General features: G+C 31.0%; 1 protein-coding gene across 1 annotated transcript; it reads left to right on the top strand.

Moving 5' to 3' along the window:
- LOC134714499 (CWF19-like protein 2) lies at positions 1-25,927 on the top strand. Its single transcript, XM_063575795.1, has 18 exons — positions 1-107; positions 4,967-5,077; positions 8,014-8,115; positions 8,974-9,087; positions 9,895-10,017; positions 10,602-10,802; positions 11,648-12,431; positions 13,540-13,688; positions 14,256-14,474; positions 17,277-17,351; positions 19,334-19,399; positions 20,048-20,162; positions 21,502-21,590; positions 21,876-21,992; positions 22,262-22,417; positions 23,292-23,372; positions 24,199-24,300; positions 25,715-25,927. The coding sequence occupies exons 1-18, from the start codon at positions 21-23 to the stop codon at positions 25,871-25,873; spliced, it is 2,850 nt and encodes a 949-aa protein (XP_063431865.1). The 5' UTR covers positions 1-20; the 3' UTR covers positions 25,874-25,927.
- Positions 25,928-27,073: the final 1,146 nt, after the last annotated feature.

The following is a 27,073-nucleotide window of genomic DNA, read 5'->3' as shown; positions in this document are numbered from 1 at the left end:
AATCCTCTACGTTAGAGAAGATGAGTGCTATTGCATTTGAAAGCACAACAGACAAAAAGACTAAAAGAAAGGAAATACAAGAAGCCAGGGATTATTTAGTTGCCAAAGTAATTTCAAGTAGAAAGCGGGTCCACGTTTATGTAGTTGTCGCACAGGCACTTGTTTGTAAATATACGTTGATTGTGGGTCTTCCAATGGATAGAAACAAGTGCCTGTTAGTTGTCGCCCAATCTTACTCGCCAATGAAGCAAGGTTTCTCTAAAAGTATTAATCTGTTTAAAGTTAGGGCAGTAAAGGTGTTTTCATATATTTTATCAAGCTATAATCTAGATTTCGTAATTTATTATAGTTGACCATTTATTGAATTTTTCAACATGTCAAGGTAAATAATCTCAAATTTAATAAAAATAATTAAGCATGTATTCTTCTTTTTGTGGTTCAAAGTTTCTTAAGATAAGTAAGTTGCTGAAAAAAAATATGATTTACCGATATAAACACATTTTTCACATTATGTTTTTTCAAAATGGTTACAAAGCTTCAAATTTGCATTTTCTTTAATAAAAAATGTATGAAAAAAAAAAACTACCCATAACACTTCGGTTTTGTACATTTCATGAGCAGAAGATTATATAATTTAGTCAAATACAAACTTATAACCCCATCAAAGTATCATACTACACATAAATTTCAAGATAAACAATCAAAAACTGACCAAAAATGACTGATTTTTACAAGAGTTATCTCCCCTCCTAATGTAAATTTCCATAGGAAATTTAAAATGCTGATTAGATTTTATGGGACTTTTTTCTGTATATATAAAGGGCATAGTACCAAATATTAGAACTAAAACATTTTCTGTTGCAATTAGTTTGAGGTTACATCTTAGTTTGACTGGACTATTAGTCAGCCATTAGCAGTTGTGGGATTACCGACTGCCGTAACCACATAGAAGTTGAGCTTGAATTTCAGTACAAAATTGCTTTGTCTCAACCGGGACTCAAACACAGGAACTTTGTGTTACAATGCAGTGTGTATACTGACTAAGCTTAAGATGTACTTTCTTAACTCAACTGATAATGGCTGACTAAGTATCTACAACATTTACTAAGGGAAGCATTACTATTATCACATAAGCAATATGATGGGTGCCACATGTGGAGCAGAGTCTGCTTACTCTTCCAGAGCACCTGAGATCACCCCTAGTTTTTGGTGGGGTATTAGTTTTCTATGTTGTGTCATGTATACTATTGTTTGTCTTTTTCATTTTTAGCCATGGCGCTGTCAGTTTATTTTCGATTTATGAGTTTGACTGTCCCTTTGGTATCTTTCGTCCCTCTTTTATAATGACCCATAAAGGTACATCAACAGTCAGAGCTCAGACATGAATAAGTCTAAATCTGCATTTTACTCATAGAGGTCTAAATTTGTAGATTCAAAGATTTGTCTCCCTTTAATTTAAGACAATTTATGACTTCAATAACTTGTTTGGTGTTTTAAGAGTCAGGGGACTTATTGAAACAAAAAATAATGTAGTAAATTTATTTAAGATTTTGTCATAAATTGTGATTTTGTAGTTTTACTAAAATTTTAAACATAGGTTTAGCATGTTTAGATAATATCTTTTCATGAGTAAAATTGAAAAAAAAAATGTACTCTTTGCTTCTTTTAAGTAGCAAAGTTTATGCCTTTGATGCTATCATTTAGCTGTAAATTCTATTTTATTGAATAAATGCTACAATAATGGCTTAACTTAATGAACTGATACTTTCTCAACAGATTTTTCCCAGCAGTGGGAGTATTTTTCCTGTAAAATTCAAGGTTTCATCTTTCAGATTATGTAATAAAATTCTACTGTTAGCCATAAAAATTTCACTGTTCCAGGGTGTTGAAATTAGTGGGGGTTATAATAATAATGATACTTAAAGAAGTGATTTTTGGAAGGAAATTAAGGTATGATACTTAAACACAAGGTTGGGCGGTAAATACCACCCTCGGTATTTACCAGTGGTATTTACCGCCCCGGACAATACTCCCCAAGTGGTCAATACTGGCAAATACTGGTCAATTGAAATTTTCATGGTTGTTTCTACTATTAATTAAAAGTAAAATCTTGATAAAAAGTCAAATAAAATGTGTCAGCTTATAAAATTAATGAATTTGATATGTTTTACTCATTTATAACACTTAGTCTTACTGATTTAAAATTTAGTTTTTATGAATTACGATATTGCATACTTTTAAAAGATACAAATTCATATTTTATTTCAACATGTTTAAATCAATATATTTTTATTCAAAATGTATGTTTACAGGTAATTAAAATTATAGGTAAATAAAACTACAGGTAAATGAAGTTACATGGGTCTTTTTACCTATCACCTGGCATTGCTAAGTGTGAAAATTTAATTACTAAAACAACAGCCTCCAATAAAAGTTGACAGTACATGGGTTGAAAGTAATAAAATTGATATATGAAGGCTCCCTTAAACAATAAATTATTTCCTGTCTATAGCTATTTAACTGGAGATAAAAACCTTCTTCATGCTGGAAATGGAAATTTGAAGCAGGGACAAAAAGTTTTTATCTTTTGCTATAATATTGTACACATAAATCAAATTTGAATTTGAAATAGAATTAGAAATGAAAGCATTAAAAATGATTTGAACACTTTCTATATACATGATATAAATTAATTATTAATTGTAGTAATAATTGATCAAGTAGATAGTGGTTTTTATAGTAATGACCACTCAAAATTTCAATCAACCAGTATTTGCCAGTATTTGCCAGTATTTCCTGGTAAATACCGGTATTTACCACTGGCATGGTCAATAGTATTGACCGCTTTTTTGCCAACCTTGCTTAAACAAGTGATTTTTATGTCATTATCCTAGATTCAGTACAAGGTCATCACCTGACATGACCTGTCATCCTAGACAACACAGATGTTGGTTCTGATAAGTTTAGAAACATAATTAGTCTCTGGATCATTAGTATTCTATATTTAAAACTACAATAAAATTAAATCACTTAGTCTAATGATAAATTTGTACTACTCAAATGGGTGATTATTAAAGAAAGACAACTCTTACTTTCAACCTTTATGAACATAATGTTACATTGTACTTGAATCAGTGATTTAAAAAATCACTCATTTAAGTAATTCCCCTAACTGTTTAAAAGCAATAAATATTAAACCTAAATTAAAAAGTTACAGTTATAGACGCCTACAAAATGTCAATTTAGTCTTATCATTTTTTGTAAATTAATCCTTCATTTAAACTAGGTAAATTCCCATGGCCAGAGTAGAGACAAAACAAAATGTGTAACTTGAAAAGTGTTAAAGCCTTTTAGCACCTAGATATATACAAGTTGTTTTAAAGAGATTCCAACTGCCATTATTTGAAGAAACTTTTCCCAAAGAACTATACATCTATGTAGTATTACATGGACTTACATCTTCTTTATCATTAAAAATAAGACTTTATTTATAAGTAGACCCTCTTTCAGAAAACTTGCTCTATATATAATGAATTTTCTCCCTTTTAAGTTGAAAAAGCTAAGATTTTTTTTCTTTTCTTTAATAGCATAATAACCCCTTGTTTTTAAGGGATAAACCCTGTTCAATTGGAAACTTTTAGGATATAATTGTCCACAGATAATTCAGTGTTTTCCATTTGGCATTTAAGCCGGGTGTGCCGACCACCTTCTTTTCAAAGCCGACCACCTTTCCATTTTAGGAGGTGGTCGGCTTTTTTTTCAAATTTCAGATTTTTTTCGGTTCTGCACCGTAAAAATTTAAATACTAATCTTACCTCGCAGTTTGTTTTCATTGACACAAATGGCGGATCGTCAAATTTCGATGTTTTCTTTTATTAATCGGGGGAATGGAAAGGCAGATGATGATGTTGATAAGGAAAATTCTAAGCCATATAAGTCAACTACAAACGGATAGTTGAATTGAAATTGTTGAAATTGAAAAAAAAGTATCAAAACAACAGAAACGGCACACAGGTGATCGCGAAGATAAACAGGTTTGGAACAATTCCAAAATGAGGGATATCCCTCAAATGAGGGACTTTCCATCAGGCAAGGGGTCATATTACTGTTGAAAAAAAGAAAAAGAAAAACTTAGATTTATTACCTTAAAAGGGGGGAAATCGTTTTATTTGGTACAACTTTTCTACAAGAGTGTCCATAATGATAAAAAGGCCAGAAACAAATATGTGCTCATTTGTTTCTCTTTAAATGTACCCCTTATAAAAGGGATAGTCACTACATTAAGAGGTTACCCCTCATCCATTGTCATCTGTTTCTTTTTGAATGTACCCCTCATAAAAGGGATAGTCATTAAATTAAGAGATTAACCCTCATTTGAGGGGTGGTGATAAATATGAACAGGACTTTAAATGGATAATCGTCAAAGAAGGATATTACTGTTCTGTGTGCCAAAAATACAGCACTTAAAGCGGAGAACAGGACAGAAACTTGGTTCGATAGGCCATGCATTAGCAGACTTTGTAGGAGTAGGGAGTCCTGCATAAGCCATTAATTATGATCTGCTATCCGATATACATGTATGCACAAAACTAATTTGTCAAATCATTTAATGAAAGGCTGGCAGTGATAGCAGAAGAATGGTTCAATTGCATTAAATGTGAATACAATACTTATCCTTCTATTTGTGACCCCAACCCACAGTAAAACTGAAAATAATAAACCTGGTTGAAAATGTTAAAAAAATCAACCGGTTGCAAGTGTTTTTTTCAAAACACCCACCTTACCTTAGTGAAAAAAGGAGAACACTGGATATTTTCATGAGATTTATTCCCTTTAACTTTTAATTGCAATACGCCCTTCTTCATAAATTCCCGGATCCATCCCTGATGTGTGTAGTTTAACATTGATATACAAATGTATATATCCCAAATGCTGTATAATGCATGTAGGAAAACTTTCCTTTCAGGCTAAAAAGGAGTATGAAAAAGAGCAATGGAAAAAAGAACAAGCCAAATTGAGAGGAGAGGATACATGGATGCTCCCAGCATTAAACGAGAGACTAGAAAGGGAACAAAAGGTAATATGATGATATAGATGGTGATATGTTCATTGTTATGTTGAAATTCCACTTATTAATATCTCTTCCATACCTCAGCAGAAATAAATTTTGTGTTAATTCCTGTCTTTGATGATTATATATTTATCATAAATTAAACACTGAGATTTAATGTGAAACACTTTCTCCACATATTTAGCATGTATGTGCTCCACAATGTGAAACACTTCTCCACATATTTAACATATATGTGTGCATGCTCCACAATGTGAAACACTTCTCCACACATTTAACATGTATGTTCTCCACAATGTGAAACACTTCTCCACATATGCAGCATGTATGTGCTCCACATTGTGAAATACTCCTCCGCACATTAAACATTTATGTGCTCCACAATGTGAAACACTTCTCCACATTTAACATTTATGTGCTCCACAATGTGAAACACTTCTCAATATATTTAACATTGATATGCTCCACAATGTGAAACACTTCTCCACACATTTAACAGTCAGGGATATAACTCTATAGGGTTATTACAGGAAAATAGCATACATTTGTTATTGTGGACTAAAAAATCAAAGAACTTTGATAACATACGTATGTTACATGTTTCAAAGAGACAATATACATCATAAGTTTAGTTAAAATTTATACAAGTTCTATTGATACTACTATTGTCTTTATGTTTACTTAACTTAAAGATGTGACAGTTTATAGTATTCCAATTTTGAATAGTACACCTATATGTTATTACAGAAAAAATATGCCTGTAATAACTAAAGAGTGTTATCACAGCTTCTCTATATCACTTCAAAGAATTTGCTCAGACATAAATCATGCTTAATTACTATGTATTTTAACTTATTGTATGAAATAATGACCAGAGCATGTAATGAGGTTCTGCGCAAGTTTCTCAGTAATTCCCAAGTGTCTTATATAATAAGTTACATTCCTTTAATAACTAAGCCTTGTTATCACAGCTAAGTTAATTCCTAAATAGCCTTTACTCATTGATTAACCATGGTTAATCAAAAATGTGTTAATTCAATTTAATAATTTATTATCAAGGCTATGCATTTAGTTTCTGCGCAAAGTCTCAAGAGTTCCCTAGAGTCCACTATTGATTTAATAATTTTACAAATAACAAACATATGTTATTACAGATTAAGAAAATTTAAGGAGAATTATCTGTAATAACACACACAAGTTATTTTCTGTAATAACCCTATAGAGTTATATCTCTGACTGTTTAACATGTATGTGCTCCACAATGTGAAACACTTCTCAATATATTTAACATTGATATGCTCCACAATGTGAAACACTTATCTACATATTTAGCATGTATGTGCTCCACAATGTGAAACACTTCTCCACACATTTAGCATGTATGTGCTCCACAATGTGAAACACTTCTCCACACATTTAGCATGTATGTGCTCCACAATGTGAAACACTTCTCCACATTTAACATGTATGTGCTCCACAATGTGAAACACTTCTCCACATTTAACATGTATGTGCTCCACAATGTGAAACACTTCTCCACATTTAACATGTATGTGCTCCACAATGTGAAACACTTCTCAACACATTAAACATTTATGTGCTCCACAATGTGAAACACTTCTCCACATTTAACATGTATGTGCTCCACAATGTGAAACACTTCTCCACATTTAACATGTATGTGCTCCACAATGTGAAACACTTCTCCACATTTAACATGTATGTGCTCCACAATGTGAAACACTTCTCAACACATTAAACATTTATGTGCTCCACAATGTGAAACACTTATCTACATATTTAGCATGTATGTGCTCCACAATGTGAAACACTTCTCAAAACATTTAGCATGTATGTGCTCCACAATGTGAAACACTTATCTACATATTTAGCATGTATGTGCTCCACAATGTGAAACACTTCTCCACACATTTAGCATGTATGTGCTACACAATGTGAAACACTTCTCCACACATTTAGCATGTATGTGCTCCACAATGTGAAACACTTCTCCACACATTTAACATGTATGTGCTCCACAATGTGAAACACTTCTCCACACATTTAACATGTATGTGCTCAACAATGTGAAACACTTCTCCACACATTTAACATTGATATGCTCCACAATGTGAAACACTTCTCAACACATTTAACATGTATGTGCTCAACAATGTGAAACACTTCTCAACACATTTAACATGTATGTGCTCCACAATGTGAAACACTTCTCAACACATTTAACATGTATGTGCTCCACAATGTGAATCACTTCTCAACACATTTAACATGTATGTGCTCCACAATGTGAATCACTTCTCAACACATTTAACATTTATGTGCTCAACAATGTGAAACACTTCTCCACAAATTTAACATTGATATGCTCCACAATGTGAAACACTTCTCAACACATTTAACATGTATGTGCTCCACAATGTGAAACACTTCTCCACACATTTAACATGTATGTGCTCAACAATGTGAAACACTTCTCCACAAATTTAACATTGATATGCTCCACAATGTGAAACACTTCTCCACACATTTAACATGTATGTGTGCATGCTCCACAATGTGAATCACTTCTCAACACATTTAACATTTATGTGCTCCACAATGTGAATCCCTTCTCAACACATTTAACATGTATGTGTGCATGCTCCACAATGTGAATCACTTCTCAACACATTTAACATGTATGTGTGCATGCTCCACAATGTGAAACACTTCTCCACACATTAAACATTTATGTGCTCCACAATGTGAAACACTTCTCAACACATTTAACATGTATGTGCTCCACAATGTGAAACACTTCTCAACATATTTCCCTTACATGTATTTTAAACTATATTCACACAATCATGATAATAAAAATCTTTACACATTTATTGCAACATTATGGTCATATCATCAATGTTTGTTAATTTATATTTAAGGAATTCAGTAAAAAGTCCAAGAAAGCAAAGAAAGAAAAGAAAAAGAAAAAGAAGCATAAAAAAGAAAAAAAGAAATCTGAAAGTGAAAGTTCATCTGATGAGGTAATAGAACATTAGAAAAAAGAATGGTTGGTTTTTGTTTTACGATACAATATACATCTTAAGTAATAGCCATTTAATTTTAGCTAAATATAGTTAGAGGATGCCTTAATGCTGTTGTTTGTTCTGCGATTGTTGTTCCAGAAATAATAGTGAATGGTTGATTCCCAAGAAATATGCAAATTTAAGTAAGAAAAATAATTTCAATTTGTAATGTTAAATTCTCAATGGTTCTTTATCATGAAAAAATTGATAATTTGAAAATATGACCATGACTTTCAAGTCCTCAAAAATGGCCAAAAATGTGAAAAAAGTTAGAAGACTCTTCAAGCTTAGACACAAAGCAAAATCAATACTGTATGGATGATACCTTAAGTTTTTATGCCCCACCTAAGATAGTAGAGGGGCATTATGTTTTCTGGTCTGTGCGTCATTACATTTGTTGGTTTGTCTGTCCTGATTCAGGTTAAAGTTTTTGGTCAAGGATGAAGTTGAAGTCCAATCAACCTGAAACTTATACATGTTTCTATGATATGATCTTTCTCTTTGTAATGCCAATTAGAGTTCTGATCCCAATTTCACGGTCCACTGAACATAGAAAATGAAAGAGGGAGTGGGCATCCATGTATTTGGGATACATTCTTGTTTTGCTTAACATCACAAAACATGCTGACACATCATACATTTGTGTTTTTGTCTTATAGACAAATGACACTTCAAGGACAACCTGCAAAATATTATTCCTTCAACAAAAAAAATGTTCAATGGCTAGTGTCTTGTTTAAATAATTTTAATAGTGACATTTTTTCAAGAAGAATATTTAACAACTTTTATACATGTTCTACATTTGTTTATTATTAGGATTCAGATGAAACACCTGTTTGGGTTGTGAAGGATGGTTCTGTTGCTAACACAAGTACAAGTGGGTCATCAGAAAATGTTGAAAAGGGAGTCATTAAAGGACCTCAACTACAGGTAAAATGCAGTAATGATTAACTTGTTTTGCTTTTCATGTATTGCATTTATATTGTTGTCTTTTTTAATTCTACATTTTAGCGACCTCTTGCTGTTGTCATTTTTAATTTGTTTTGAAATCGACTGAAAAATGAAACAGAAGAACTTTAATGTTGACATATTGTCATAACCATTTATGAATTATGAACACAGACTTTAAAGGTGTAATGATGTGCCCCTGAAGAATAAACATTTCATTCTTTGTGCATGGGATCATGTATTTGACCCTCTGTTTAACCAAGTCCTTTAAGAAATTAACCTCACAAGCAGTTTGAAATTTTACCTTATATTCATTTGAACCAAAAGAATTTCTTTTTAAATACTGTAAATTCAGAAATTAATGCGAGGTTTTTATTATTGCGAAAAATGCGAGTGAGTTGTAAACGCAATAATTTAAACTCGCATTTTGAAATTTTTTATATGAATTTAACAGGATTTTTCTCAAAATGGTAGAAATACAAATTGCATTTAAGTCTAAAATGACAAAATCGCAATAATTTCTGAATTTACAGTAATGCTATTGGTTATCATGGTTATGTTAAAAGAAAATACCATTGGAATAAAAAAAAAAGCACAAGAAAACAGCATCACATACAAATGTAACAAAGAATTATGATGTAATATCAAAGTCTGCCAAGTATTTGGAGGGAAAAAAAATATGTTTTGTTTTGTATGCATTTATGACATCATATTTACTATAGATTAGGAATTTACCATAGATCTGATACTCACCATAGATTTGAGTTCTACATATTTATCTGATTTCAGAGAGACAGCTGGATGGAAAGTCCTATGGATTTGATTCCAACAATATCAAAAAAGGACATCCTTGAACAGAAAAGAAAAGAAAAAGAGAAAGAAAATGCTGATAAGCCTAATATGTTGGATACGGTAATACTTGACATATTACTAGTACTGAAAAACACAGGTTTAAACAATTGAAATTGTATTCTGTCATCTGGTATAAATGAAAATAATATAAAAAGTTTTGAAAATTGAAAAGGGAATTTCATTCTCCTATAAACATGATAACGAAAGAACAGATCTATCTGGCTTCATAGCATTTATCCTTGTCTAAATTAAAGTCATTCTATTGTTATTGTGAAAAAAAACAATATCATGTATGACACTAGACATATAATGTTGTAAGTGGATTATGGACGTTCATCTTTCTTCAGTGTTTTCCTTTGCTGACAAAATTTGGCATTTTGGATTTAAGCATACTCTAGATCTGTTTCATTGCATCATTTGCATAATTCTGACAAATAGGCTATGCAAATAACTGGAACCGACTGTTTTGGCAAATATCAATCAAGTTGTTGAATATAGTAAAATATTCTCTTAAGCATCAACAGACAAATAGTAGGACTTGCATTCAAAATTTTCCCATTAGAGCAGACTTTTCTTTGTATTGGTTTAGATTTGTAAATGTACCTCCCACAAATATATATTTCATTCATTTATTTATTTAACAGCCTGGTCTACATGAACTGGAACTTAACCCATACTGGAAAGATGGTGGCACCGGCTTACCGGAAATGAAACCAAAATCCAGTATTTCTGTAGGTATAGGGGATGGAGGACTTAGTTGGATGAAGAAAGCTTATCAAAGATGTGTAGAACAGGCTAAAGAAGAAGGAAGAACACTAGACGATGTGGCTACTGAAAAATATGGTGTAAGTAAAACATATTCTTTTTTTCTTAGAGTGGGGGGCATATATTTGCCGGGAACACAATTTCACCATTTAGTGATTTTGAGGTTATGAAAACTTCAAAGGGTGGCTGAAATGGAAGAAATATGCCGGAAAATTATATTTTTATAACAAATATGATAATTTTTTAAACTTAAACAAAATTTCGACTCTTACCGTAAAGGACTGAAAAATGATTTGTTAATCTAACTTTTCATATGATTTTTCAAAAGAAACACGTTTTTAAGCTAAGAATATTTCGCTTTTGATGTTATCTTCATATAGAAATATCAGTTTACTTCAAAAACATAAAAACATGAACAATAATAAACTGCAGAAAAAATGGAAAGTTATGGCAAAAATGAGCACCCCACTCTAATAAAAAAAAAAAACAGTATTATTACGTAAGACTCCTAAACTTTGAAGATTTATTTAAAATTTCATAGAAGTAGACTACATATACTTAGAATGGTGATATAACATGTATAAACAGGGCATACACTGAATATGGTTATAGAATATAATAGATGCTGTAAACTAACAGATTTTTTTTTTTTTTTAAGATAGCTGTCATAGTGACAGTCCTTTCTTGTGTTTCTCAATGGTAATTGATATAAAAAAAAAGTTATTAGGAATTATCATGGGGTGTTGCTATGAGATATTGTTACCAATTAGTGTGTACTAATTTTCAAACCTACTCTGAAGCCTTCAAAGATTTTAACTAAACTGAACAACCTTTAATTGTATTGATATAACATTATTCTGCAAATTTATGAATGAAAATTGTTCTCTAAAAATAACTCACCTAACCTTATATTTTCTCTCCACAGTCTCTAAAAAAGCTGGAGAAAATGTTATCTGATGCAGAAAAGTCACACAAAAAGTTTATGAAACAGCAAGATGAAGGTAGAAATGACAGGAAATTTAGGAGACCCAATGATGATAATGAAGATAACTCCCAAAGGCAGTATACGTCCTCTAGAAGGGAAAGGAGTCTGTCAAGAGAAAGATACAGAAGGCATTCAAGGTCAAGATCTAGGGAGGGAAGAAGAGACAGATCAAACGACAGAGACAAAAGATCAAGGTCAAAGGAAAGGACGAAAAGGTCACAGTCTCCTAATGTTAAAAGACTTAAAAGGCCTTCTAGATCAAGATCAAGATCACCTAAAAATAGAAAGTTCATGAAGCCTGGTAGGTCAAGGTCAAGATCACCTAATAGAAGACAGGATTATAGAAGTAGATCTCCATATCAAAGTTATTCAAGAAGAGATAGGTCTAGGTCACCAAAACAGGATAAAAGAAGGAGGTCAAGATCACGTTCTCCTAAATCTAAACATGATTTGGAGTCAAACAAAAAATCTTTATCAAGTAGATTTAAAAGACCAGAAAGTGACAATGAAGAAAGTGCTGATAAAAAATCAGAAAATTCTAAAAATAGATTTGTAAGACCTGGTGGTTCAGATGATGAGATGGAGAAAAGGAATGACAGAAGAGACAGGTATTCATCTAAAAAGTCAGAAATACCTGCATGGAAGAAGAAGGAATTTGTTAAAGTGGAGAAATACAGAGATGAAAAGAAAGAAGAAAGAAAAAGAAAGGAGCCAACACCACCAAGTGAGTTATGGTTGCTATGACTGTGTTTATAGACAACTTTCAAGTTCAATGCACTTCCGTCAAAAACTCTGGTTGTAGTGAACATTATTCATGCGTTTTGGGGCATTGTCACTTCTGTTCCATTGTTGAGTGAGTGGCCGGGAAAACTATAATGTTATATTGCACCAATTATTCTGCAAATTTAATTCTAATAATTGTCAATTAGTACTACTTTGATGCAAGGTTCTCACTCAGGACTTTTTAAGGCAATGAGTGGCATAACTGGGACTGTTTTTGGCCATATCTAGTCTAGAGTGGAGAAGTATTTTTATTGATATATACATATAGGTTTCCCAAAACTTGAAATAATACTTAACAAATTTCTTCCAATCAATACAATACTAAATTAATAACCAGTGTAAAATTGATAAAAAAAAATCAACTTAAAACTATTCTATCTCAAATGTAATGCTTTAGACAAATTTTCTATAAATTTTTTACCTATATATATATATATAGACAGTTGAATTTGAATGTCACACTGAGTTTAAAAACAAAAATGTCTTTATGATTTATACAGAAAACAATGTTGCAATTCAACTCTGTGGCATTTGATTACCTGTCTTTGATATATATGCATTTGTACACACACAATAAATGTACATGTTTTTTAGGTACCAGTAGTAGCAATGTACATGTTTTTTAGGTACCAGTAGTAGCAATGTACATGTTTTTTAGGTACCAGTAGTAGCAATGTATATGTTTTTTAGGTACCAGTAGTAGCAATGTACATGTTTTTTTAGGTACCAGTAGTAGCAATGCACTTGTTTTTTAGGTACCATTAGTAGCAATGTATATGTTTTTTAGGTACCAGTAGTAGCAATGTACATGTTTTTTAGGTACCAGTAGTAGCAATGTACATGTTTTTTATGTACCAGTAGTAGCAATGTACATGTTTTTTTAGGTACCAGTAATAGCAATGTACATGTTTGTTTAGGTACCAGTAGTAGTAATGTACATGTTTGTTTAGGTACCAGTAGTAGCAATGTACATGTTTTTTTAGGTACCAGTAGTAGCAATGTACATGTTTTTTTAGGTACCAGTAGTAGCAATGTACATGTTTTTTTAGGTACCAGTAGTAGCAGCAGTAGTAGTTCATCAGAAGAAGAAGAGTCTGAAGAGGACACACCTAAAGCTCCCCCTGTAAAACTTCTTACAGAACAAGAAATGAATCAGCTGGGGGCGAAAATTGTTAGAGCAGAGCTGATGGGAGATATGGTAAGATTACTGGCATTTTTTTTCCTTAGGGATAATTAAAGTTATTTTTGTAAACACTTTAATTCAACATTCATTTAAAGGGCAAAACCATTGTACCATCAGATGTATAAAAAGAATGCTTCCTTTTAAATCCTAAAACATTTCACAACAATTGAACTGAAATCCTTTATGATTTAAATTTTACAATGGTTAAAGCTATTTGTATAAAACAAATCATTTCAGAGGATTAATGGCTGCTTTGTACCTTGTGTACAAATGCCATATGTAATGAAGTATTAGTTTGTCTATGTCTATTGTTCTTAAAACCATATTTTCATGATGCAGAGATTGATAAAAAGAATTTTATTTCTTTTCTCACTAATTTTGTGTAAAAGAATAAATATATTTGGTTGAAATACAAATTTGTCAAAGTCTATCTGTCTGTTAGACAGAGTTAATTTATGAAAGACAAAAATAAACATGATAAATGCAAATGATTAAATTGAAATCAAAAGAAAAAAACTAAAGCTTATGCAATGAACAAAAATATTTCAAAGATATAACTTATGAAAAATAACTCTTTATTAGGACCAAGCTACTAAACTAAAAGCAGAATTAGATCAAGCAAGAGAGTTAAAGGAAAGAAATGTGACTGAGGCTCCATCTGGTGACAGAAATGAAGGTCAAGGTGATGAAGATAATGTTGTTGTCCTTACAAGAACAGATAAACGAGGACGTATCATGCCTTTACCTGAGATGTTAACAGACGGTAAACCTAGTGGTAAACGAAGGAGAAAGAAACAAAAGGTTGGTTTTACTGTGGAAATTATATTATTATTATTTTACAACTGGTCAAATGCATTCTCTATTTTACCATGGAAATACCTTTATATTATATTTTTACTTTCTAACTAGTCAAATGTATTCTAGTTCCATTGAAATTTATATAAGATATGTCACTTCCAATGAAAACAGATACGGGTATACATTTGTACATCAAAATTTTGTCTATGATAAATCTCCTTCATTTATTAGAATGGGATGAAAGTTTACTGCTTACTATGTGTAGATGTTTATATGAATTGGTTTTTTTTTTTTTTTTTTTTTTTTTTTTTTTTTTTTTTTTTTTTTTTTTTTTTTTTTTTAATATTTAACATATTTTATTAATAATCACCTGTTACATCAACCCTCAGTTGCCCAGGGAACAACTAAGGGGGCCCCATTTTTACAGACTCATTTGTCGGGGAAAAAGCAAATGAGAAAAAAAAACTCCCACTATAAATTATTAACATCCACCTTTATAAATATTATCTATCCTTGTACAAATGTACCTGTACATGTAGTCCTTATCGATCTATATATCTATACCTCTCACCATATATAATTATTTGAATAAAGTATGTTTTTATCATTATGTATTTCTCACAAAGGCTATCTGTATTTATTAAGCAGTTTCATTTTTATCGTACATCACGTCTTTTGTTATGTTAATTTCAATTACATTAAATTTCTGGTCGAGTGATCATTTACCACGTGCGATTTGTTAAAGGGATGTGTAGTTCATTCATAAATAAAATGGATTAATGATTTTGATTCCCAATAAGGATTAATTTCAAAGATATGGTGAGTAAATATTTGTTTATAATATGATACATCATGTCTTGTTACAATTAGAAGATATACATGAATACATACACAACAGAAATTACATGTAGGGAGTTGAGAGCAGTGTACATATTATTGTTCAATCAGTATCAAAGAGGTCATTACACTGACCTGACCACGCAAAATATATATTTATATACAAAAAATGTCACACATAGTGGAAAAGGCTTCTATCTTCGTATTCGTTTTAAGATATTTGTGCAAAAACTGCATTTCATGTTTTATCATATTTAAAATCATCGCTTTACTTATCCCTTTCTTTTGATATTTTGCGATATTTCTAGTTTTCCAGATAACCCATTTCATGATTATAAGCACCGTATCTAAAATTTGGGTATAAGATGCATCTGCATTAATGACCCCAAAAATTATACTTATTTCCGATTTTTGTAATTTTTGGATATTTAATTTTGAACAAAATTCCCTTATTTTCTCAAAAATTTCCAGCCAAACGTGTTCCACCAGTTTACAATAAATAAAAAGATGAAATAGTGATTCTTTTTCATTGCAAAAGTGACACTTCCCGTTTGAGCGATTCATTTTTTGTAATTTTTCTTCAGTATAAATTATATTATGTAGTAACTTCCATTGAAATTGTTTAATTTTCCTGTTAGCTAAATTGTTATTCAAAGTTTCCCAAATGTAATCCCATGGTAGTTCCTTCCCAAAATGTAAATTCCACTTCAACTGACTATTTGGAGCTGTTTTATTCTCATAAAAGTATCTAATATCTTTAAGGCATAATTTTTTGGCATCAACGACAACTCCATTTTTTATAAATTGACAAGAATTTATTATTTTTATATGAATTGGTTTTGATTAAAGCTCTAATTGAAATCAATGAATTGAATATTACCCTGGGCCTCTATCTTGATCATATAGAAAGATAGATATATATTTGCTTCTGCTGTTGTTTTTTCTATGGTCAGGTTTTTGTCTCTTTGACACATTCCCCATTACCATTCTCAATTTTATTTTATTTTAAAGTACAACTTGGTACATATACATGAAAAACAATATTACAATTCTAAACATAAGCAGTCAATAATATCAGATTATTACATGGCATTTTTCATATCGCATGTAGTATCAGCCCAAGAGCCGCATGGCTCGATGGCTGATATTGACCGAGGGCTGATAATACATGCGATATGAAAAATTACATGTTATGATCTTTTTACCTTATGCTTCAACAATGGAGAAAAATAACAGATTCATATATTGATTCTTTTACATGGTTCTAAAATAGAAGTTCAAAGAGTGAAACATTCACGAATGTCGGACCCCAAATTTAGTACATTCGAAATGAAATCTTCCTATCGTATACATTGTACCCAAACAAAAGAGAAAAATATCTAAATATGTACAAACAGACAAAAAAAGTTATACAACAATATACATAATGAACACTGTTTCGAAAAGTCAATTTTTTAAAGTAATTTTCTAAATTATGTTTGAAACTTTTAAAAAAACATTTATTTAATAATTTGTTTCTTTCTTTTTTTTTCTTTTTTTTTTGATGATTTTACACAATATACTTTGCAGTATCTAAATTACTTTGTAATGTTTTTCACTGAAAACGTAGCATTGAGGTGTTTTTTCCGGAATTTGCTGAGTATCACCGGAATGCCATGCGATAATATTACGGAAAGGCATGTGATAACAATCGAAGAATGTGTTAAACTTTCCATATCAGCCCGCTATTATAAAGCACCAATTAAAAAAATATGGAATTTACGTTAATTAAATGCTAATATCATTCAGTAAGAATCATATGTTATTTAGTCTAAGTATATGATAAACATGTATATTAATACCAACCAGCCTTTAGAGGCTTATGATGCACTGTCATTTATACAAGAAGATATATTTAGCGTTATAAATATTTATTGTCAATTTTTTTAATTGAAATTTAGATTTTGTATGATAATGTTTCTTTGCCAGGTTGATACCCATGGTGGAATAGGAGAGAGAAAACAGTATTTTGATGATGATGACAAGTTTGATTTGAAGAGTTTGGTAAGTTTCATATCTTTATGTGATTTCTGTAAACAATGTGGTGAATGATGTTATATTAGGCCAATTAATTTCATTCTCTGGATTTTAACCCTTACCATGCGGTGACCGTCATTTGACGGGCGGACCCTAATAACCGTTGTTTGGCTCCAATGGCGTTCCATACTTTTAGAAGTCCACTTTATGATACTTATTTTAAAAGTTATGCATGTTCCCTCAACCTGAGGCTATCCATATTCAGGTTTCTCGTGTATAAGTAGCATTTCGAGCACAAAAACGGACTTGGAAAATTGAAATTGGCTAAAACTCTGTCTTCTGGAGGGGTAGGCTTCACATCTGTATCTTACACAAGAAGTTCAGAGGCATAAAACTGGCAAAGATAGTGCAAACCCACGGCCATATAACTACTGATCATTATTATTATTGAAATATGCATAGGAAACAACTACTTCCGGTTTTGGGTCCATTCGAAGTCAAAAATCGGCGAAAAATGTGAAATTCGGTATTTTGGGTCCAAATAACCTTCTGTAGACTGCTGAACCAAGATCAGATTCACTCAGACCTAACAACTGTTGGGGTCAATTTGTTCACTAGGGTCCACTCTACACGCAGGCTACAACTGGATACCTTAACCAGCAACCATGGGTCTTCTGGGTCAAGAAAAGGGATGAAAATCGTCAAAATTGACGCTTTTTGCACCTGATGACCCACTTTGGGGCAAATTTGTAGTTTTGTTCAACCGTCAATAAATACGGATGTGAAGAATTTCTGCAGATGCAATTATATGATCTTATTTATAAAAGCGATCAAAAATTTCCAAAATAAGCTTGACAAAAGATTGCTTAAAATTTTTGTTATACCAAAAGAGTGAATGGCTTTCTTCATTGAATTCAAAGGCAAATAAATAGTTTAGACAATCAAAACGTCTTAATAAGATATAAGAAGATGTGGTTTGATTGCCATTGAGACAACATTGCACAAGAGAACAAATGACTCAGATAATAACAACTATAGGTCGTTGTTCAGGCTATAGCAATGAGTAGAACCCATACCTCATAGTGAACTATAAAATGCCCCAAAATGACGAATGTAATACAAAAAAAACAAGAACACCAATAAGATATTTTCCTATGGCAGTCATATGTCTTTTTCTTCTTTTCTTTTTTTCCTTAATTTTTGTCGAGCCTTCGACTTTAGTCGAAAAAGCGAGACTAAGCGATCCTACATTCTGTCGGCGTCAGCGTCGTCGGCGGCGTCAACAAATAATCACTCTGTGGTTAAAGTTTTTGAAATTTTAATAACTTTCTTAAACCATACTGGATTTCTACCAAACTTTGACAGAAGCTTGTTTATGATCAAAAGATAGTATCCAGAAGTAAATTTTGTAAAAATAAAATTCCATTTTTTCCGTATTTTACTTATAAATGGACTTAGATTTTTCTGCAGGGAAACATTACATTCATTCTGTGGTTAAAGTTTTTAGAATTTTAATAACTTTCTTAAACTATCCTGGGTTTGTACCAAACTTGGACAGAAGCTTGTTTATGATCATAATATAGTATCCAGAAGTAAATTTTTTAAATAAATAAATCCATTTTTTCCATATTTTACTTCTAAATGGACTTAGTTTTTCTGCGGGGAACCATTACATTCACTCTGTGGTTAAAGTTTTTAAAATTTTAATAACTTTCTTAAACTATCCTGGGTTTGTACCAAACTTGGACAGAAGCTTATTTATGATCATAAGATTGTATCCAGAAGTAAAGTTTGTAAAAAGATTACTCCGTTTTTTCTGTAATTTACTTTTAAATGGACTTAGATTTTCTTACAATCATAAAATAGTAACAAGAGGAATATTTTTATTGATTTTTTTCCTCATTGTTGTTGAGCCTGCGATTTACAGCAAAAATAGGCGAGACACTGGGTTCCGCGGAACCCTTACAAATTTTTTATTTATCAACTGAATTTATTTGAAATGTTTATAGGTTGAGAGAGAAAAGTTGGGTACAGCTGAAGATGATAGCAAGATGTTTGCCAGACTGGCACAGAGGGTGAGATTATCGTAAACATTTCTTACTAAAATGATAAACCTTTAAAAAAAAAAAAAAAACAGAAGTCATAATATCACACTTATGATTGGCCACTGAGGTTCATATTGTTTTGATCATCTGATATATATTATATTTATTATACGAAAAAAAATGATAATAACTATTTCGTATAAATCATGCTGGCAACAGACGTCACAGAATGCAAGACATTGTAGCAATGATATTTGAATAAGATTTTTATCTAAGGCTTTAAAAATTCAGAAGACAAAAGGGCTGAACAGTCATATTTCTAAACAAATGCATTATGGTCTGGTATTTCCATCAGTCATATTTGTATTGTAAGTGTAATAAATAGTACATTTGTTGGTGAAATACAGAAAAATGAGTTTGAAAAATTCAAAATTTGCTTATGGGGTTATCTATCTCTTAATTATGAAAAATCTTTGTAAAATTCTTTAAAAGTTATTTAAATTTAAGATCTGTAGTTGTTACCATGTATTTCATGCTGATTATATTGTAGAACAATCCTTTTGTAAACATTTATTCAGAATTCCAAAGCCTGAGAGAATATTTTCTAGAACAGCCTTTTTCAAATAGAATGCATATAATATTTGCCACATATCACTTTTATACATATTTGTTTTATAGTCGATAGATAAAACAGATGATGACTACCAGATTGATGATGTATTCCTGGACAGAGCTGCTAAAAAACAATCCATAAATATATCAGAGATGAAAGAAAGATCACAAGCTATATATGGTAATGATTTCAATATAAATAAGTCTGTCAGATGGTTTTAGCTATTTAAAAGTGATAAGGCTAATATTTTATTGTTAGTTCAGTTTTTAACTTTTACAAATAAGTGAATATGTGCATGGCTTCATGGATATATATGTTGTGTACAAGTTGCGATTTTGTACAGATTATAACATGTACAAAAATTGTGTACAGGTTATAATTTGTACAATGCAAAAATACAAGTTATAATATGTACAAAAGTACCTCGATCGTACATGTTAATACATAAACAAAATATTGCTTAAAAATGGTTTTAACTTGTACAAAATTTGAAAATGAAAATATGTTTCTATTATTAAAACACATGTCCTAAACCGCAATAGAAATATTAAAAAAATCCTCTGCAAACATGTTTTTCTTTAGAGGACAGTGATCACAGACTTTCAGAACTATTGATTCACAGCTTATGTTGGCATAGCGATTTTTCAGGTCATTGTATGTTAAATGCAGTCCACCATGGCCTACAGCAGTGTGACTTTATTAAATAATTGCGCACATTTCCTAAAAGTAAATAATTGGTTTCACTGAAGGTTCTTTAAACAATTATGCCTTAAAATTTTGAATTGTACACCTTCCACATCTTTTTGTAGTATGCATAACTGAAAGCAAGGTTCTTTAGGCTACCAATTGTAGATTTCAATGAATTCAATTGGTTGTTTTTTTACGTTAAGTTAATTATTCATTATTTTCTAGTTCAAATGTTGTTTTGAATGAAATTAGTTATAAAAAAATATTGCATTTAATACAGTTGCAAATATAAAACAAGACATAAAACAAGCAAAGAACAAATCTTTACTATAGACGAATTATTATTTGTGGCAAACCAATTTCCATTGATTTAGTTGGTATTGTCAAACCATGAGTTTTGATGTTTAACAAATTACATATTTCCATAGGTTTGAATGCAGATTGTTTTACAAAACCACAAAATGTATTATTGATGAAATGTATTGTCTTCAAACCAGATAATTTGGTATCTACTGTACTTCCACCATTGAATCAAACACCACCTGTATTGAGAGACCACTTTTGCTTTCTCTCTTGAGCTGGTCTTTTAAATCAGATTTTACTGTAAAATGCACCAAATTAGTATATTTTGACAACACTCATATTTTGGTTACTTAGAGACCATTCAAAAATACCCAAAATGAACATGTAACCTCAAATAGAGAGCAAAAACATGAAAATTTTAAACATTTCTTAATTTTATTTGGAATTGAACAAAGTGTATTGAGACATCCATCTTTATATAGTTTATTAGTCAAAAGAATTCAAGTTGTCATATTTGTTTTAATTACAGATCACAAGAAGATGGCTGGAGCTTTAGAAAGATGTCATTTCTGCTTTGGAAATGTGCCAAAACATCTTATTATAGCTATTGGAACAAAGGTTAATATATATATCAAACAATACTTCAGTTGATACTTACATACACTTTTTAAAAGAAATTGATAAAATGTTTTATTCTTGAACTTTATCTACACTTTTTCAGAGAAATGTCAAGTCTGACAAATGTCTGGGGTAAAATAAATACTTAAAGAATAAACACTTTTATTCTGCACATATGCATTTTTGAAATATTATAAAAAAAGAATTATTTCTGTTTTTATATGAAACAATTATACATGTACAATGTACCAGATTAATAATAATTGAACTATTTCTGTTTTCTAGTCGTACTTAAGTTTACCTAATTACAAGTCATTAACAGAAGGCCATTGTTTGATAGTTCCAATGCATCACTCGCCTTCTTGTACAGCTATAGATGAAGATGTGTGGGAGGAAATGCAGGTTTGTTTGTTATTGGGATAGTTCATGGCCCTTATATAGTTTTCATACATTTGAACTCAGATCAGTATATGTATCAGGTAGCTGTTTTCAAATACATGATGTAAAAACAAACATTTAAAATTGTCATGGTTCACAAAAGGGTTGGAAAACAACAGCAGTTGAACTAGTATCAAATTATTTGAAAACTTGGAATCATGTGAGCAAAATGTCAAGTCATATTATAAAACAGTTTTGCCTCAAAGGAGTTTTTCCATGCTTTTTCTTTGCAGACATTTAGAAAGACTTTAGTAAAGATGTTTTTAGAAGAAGATGAAGATATTGTATTCATGGAGACTAGTATGAGATTAAAGCAGCACCCTCATATGTTTATAGAATGTGTGCCTTTACCAAAAGAAACAGGTGATATGGCACCTATATATTTTAAGGTATGTAGGATACGCTTTATCTTCAAACCTGGTTGACATTGCATGCAGCTTGCCTTGGTATTCTCAAAATATCTTCAAGGAGTTATTTGCAAATAAGGGCTTCTTGGACAACAAACCTGCCAAACACATCTAAAAAGGAACAATTAAGCATGGAATGAGTTTCATAATGACTGCTTGAGACATTAATTTATCTTGAATACAATTGTCACATAGAATCTAAATGCAAAGTTGTTTACAAATCATTTTCTTTTACAAAAGAAATGTTTTTAATTATTCTTGTGCGGTTAGCTTTTAAAATGATAACAAATGTCAATGACCCTAGTCAACAGATCTCTGACAAGTTGATCCATTGACAATATATTTTGTTCAATTATCATTGGCCGATATAATATAAAGTCAGAATTTTGTTGGTGAATGAGAGGATCTGGCAATAAGTCCGTATTGACCATTAGACGATCTCACAATAAGTCCATATTGACCATTCAACTGTTTTGCAATCTGAAACTTGGATCTCTTAATCATGATTTAGAGCACAATTTATTACAATAAATGTAAGCATGCATAAGCATACACACTATTGTATACAAATAAATCACTTGTAAGAAACCTGGTTTATTGTTACCAATTTCATATGATACAATAGTGATGTATTTGAATAGGGATTCAATTATTCCAGCAGTACTTAAAATTGACAATGGAAATGGGGAATGTGTCAAAGAGACAACAACCCGACCTAAGAAAAAAACAACAGCAGAAGGTCACCAACAGGTCTTCAATGTAACGAGATATTCCCGCACCCGGAGGCGTCCTTCAGCTGGACCCTAAACAAATATATACTAGTTCAGTGATAATGAACGCCAAACTTTTTTTCCAGAAAGCTATTCAGGAAGCTGAATATGAATGGTCTGATAATAAAAAGTTGGTGGATCTTAGAGGGAGAAATGTTCGAAAAGCAGTAAGTATATCAGAGTATTGTATACAACAGTTAAAATTACATTGCTACAGCTCAAGGGCATAAGATACAGTTACAGGGGAGGTAATGATGTTGCTAATGTAAATTGTTATTTTCACGACGTCGAACTGTGACTTATCGGGAAAAGATTCAGTTTTGTATCATTCAAACTTATTTAACTTGAAAACAAGTTCATGGACCCCTCTTTTTAAAATGCCATTTGGTTTGATTATGCGAGACGATTATGTGTGCCAATTTTTATGAAAACTTAAATAGTGAGTTCTTTGTAAATTTGATAAATATACAGCAAAATATGATGTTTTTTCTACATTCATGAACCTTTGATAAATATGAGTTATTTCTGAATAAAAAATGTATAAATTTTTAGAATACTTACAAAAAAAGTTATGTCTTTCTTTCAAAAGGGAAAATATGGCCACAAATCCAAATTTTGAGCAAATATTCAAAACTTGACCTCATTTTACTAAAAAAAAGTAGCACATTAAGGTATATTTTTTATATCATATTTGATTTAACCAGGTGAAAAATAGTCTATATGGAAATTTTTATCAAAATGTGAATATGGGACCAAAACTGTATGGTATGCCCTTAAACCATACATGTGTCTCTTTAATGGACTTGTAAGTAAACAATTCTATTCCAGTCTGATGGAAAGGTAATTATAATTATCATAAAAATTCTGTTTAACCAAAAACTACTAAGATTGAACTTAAGTGAAAATTCTTGAGTCAAGCTCTTTCACCTGAACATTCTTATTTTAATACTTAACAAATTATAAACAGAAAGAAAACATTTTTTTTTTCTCCAGATACCAAAAGGTTTCCCGTACTTCTGTGTAGACTTTGGAAATGAAGGAGGATTTGCCCATGTTATTGAAGATGAACAAACATTTCCTTATTATTTTGGAAGGGTAAGTGATTTGGTTTTAAAAATGTAAGATAACAAAAATACCAAGCTCTGAGGAAAATTCAAAAAGAAAGTACAGCACATAATGATAAAATATGTCACATAGAAAGAATACATCTCTTTGTTGATCATTCAGAAAAAAATATGAAAAAATGTCTGTATATCTTTTGTAAATCATTAGAGAAACAGATGCTACCACAAAATCTTGTACAATACAATATTCTTCCACTCTTGACAGTTAAATCTAAATATTTAAAATGCTCAGCCAGTCTGACGCATGAAAATTTAACTATTTTGAGAAAATAAATATGGTATCACACTTGATGTAGTGGTAAAATCTGTATATAATTCTCATATTTCATTATTCATATTCTCTGCCAATGATTCAATGATTCAAACTGTTTATAATTGAAAAACAAATACATAATTAATCAATTTTGCTATTATATTTGCATATGTAAACTCTGTAACCTGTATTGCTTTAAAAAATACTATTATTATTATACTTGATCAGTAGATACATGTAATATGAAACATCAGATTAAGTTTTAAACCTTTCAGACCACTTCTTCCGGTTTAGAATTCTTTAAATAGTTAGTGGCTTATGCTTAGCTAGCTGCAGAACTGTAGCTTTTAGGTCCTTATGTTATTTTTTGACTATTTGCGGACCATAGAGCTACGGATTTTTCCTATTTCAAAACGTTCGGAATTGCGACCCAGGTTCAGGTCCCACTTATTTCCCAAAAATTTATTGTTTATATAAATCAATGCAAAGCTTGTCAATATATATAGTTCGTTTCGTCAGATATTTTTCTAGGATATGACGTACCTATTTATGTTTGAATATTAATTTCCTTTACACTATTATCTAATTATTTCCATTTGTATACATTCTCTGCCTATTTTGTACTAATAAGTGCGACCTGAACCTGGGTCGCAATTCCGAACATTTTGAAATAGGAAAAATCTGTAGCTCTATGGTCCGCAAATAGTAAAAAAATAACATAAGGCCCTAAGAGCAACTGTTCTGCAGCTAATTCTTAGCATGATAATGCATACAACAACACTTGTTGGTCTAAGAAGTATTACATGTATCTTCTGTTTTTTTTCTTTAAATGAAGATGGTCTTATGGCTTTGCTTATCGTTAAAGGCTGTATGGTGACCTATAGTTGTAAATGTTTGTGTCATTTTGGTCTTTTATGGATAGTTGTCTCATTGGCAATCATACCATACCTTTTTTCTTATATTATAGTCATCCATCCTATATCTTTCCATTTTTTAACGAGACTGGACCAGTCAACCATCAAGTCCATCATCACTACATGTACCTTTTTGAATTTCTACTCTACAGACTACTGCCTACCTGTATGTTGTATCATGTTTATTAACATGATCTATTAATATTTAATGATTACAGGAAATATTAGGAGGGATGTTAGATGCTGAACCCCAGTTATGGAGAAAACCCACAAAGGAAAACTTTGACGATCAGAGAAAGAAAGTTTTACAGTTTGCTGAGAAATGGAAACCATATGACTGGACACAAAAACTTTGTAAAGATGATGACGACTCATAGCAAATACATTTATTTCATGAGAAAAAAATATATTTAATCAATAAATTCTTAGAAGAATGATCTTTTGTCCTTAGTGTAGAAATAAGAATATGTGGTATGATTGCTAATGAGACAGATTTCTACAAGAGACCACATGATGAAGATAAATTTATTTTATATAAAAAAGTTGATAAGAAACTAAAGCAGTAAGGGCAAATTGACAAAGGTAAAACTGTTGCACAGGACAATATCTATCTCTTGTGGAAATTTTCATAAAAATCAGACATACCAATTCAGAATTAATGCTCCTGAAATATTAAATTTTTATCAAATTTACAATTTTTGGTTATTATCTCAAACAATTATAGATAAAGCAAAACATCTTATGGTAAAATTGACCAGACCAATAAGATCTACAAATATGGAGGTTAAAATCACTGATGAACTCCTTTAAGGAGTGATTGGTCTTGAACAATGATTTTTATCCCTTTTAAGCTCACCTGGCCTAAAAGACTAATTTAAAAGCTTTTCTCATCATTGACTAAAATTTACCAAACATGACTGCAATCATCATAAGGGTACCTTTCTAAGAAATATATATGATTGCCATCCAACATGGAAAATCTGAATTAGTCAGGAATATTCAGTGTTGGGATCTACCTTTTTCACTTCTAAAATGTCTGAGGACTGCTACATTGTATAGGAGTTTTTGACCTTAAATGATGAATTTTACTGATTTTTTTTTCATTTTTGCCTTATATCTGAAAAATTATCATACATAGATAGAACATATATGCTGAACATGATCAGCAAAACAAGATTTTCAAATAAATTTGCATGGTCAAAATCATCAGACAACTTCTTAGATATTTATATAGCAATTCTACATTCACGGTGTTCACAAATATTCAACCACTCTGTGGTTAAAGTTTTGAAATTTTAATAACTTTCTTAAACTATCCTGGATCTGTACTAAACTTGAACAGAAGCTTATGTAGGATGAAAAGCTATAATTTTTTTACACAATTTTGTGTATTTAGCAGATACAAGATAGAAAGAGAGAAATGGTAAATAGCAAAAATCTTCATCCAAAAAAGTTTATAAACAACTTGGTAGGAATTGTCATTTGATCCCTTGTAGGAGTTATATGCATTTTGCCTATAACTCCTACAAGATCAATATCTAAAATGATCAGCAATGCAATATCTCAACAAATAAAAA

The sequence above is a fragment of the Mytilus trossulus genome, chromosome 4 (assembly GCF_036588685.1).
Source record: "Mytilus trossulus isolate FHL-02 chromosome 4, PNRI_Mtr1.1.1.hap1, whole genome shotgun sequence".
NCBI classification, from domain to species: domain Eukaryota; kingdom Metazoa; phylum Mollusca; class Bivalvia; order Mytilida; family Mytilidae; genus Mytilus; species Mytilus trossulus.
This window is presented reverse-complemented; position numbering and strand designations above follow the sequence as displayed.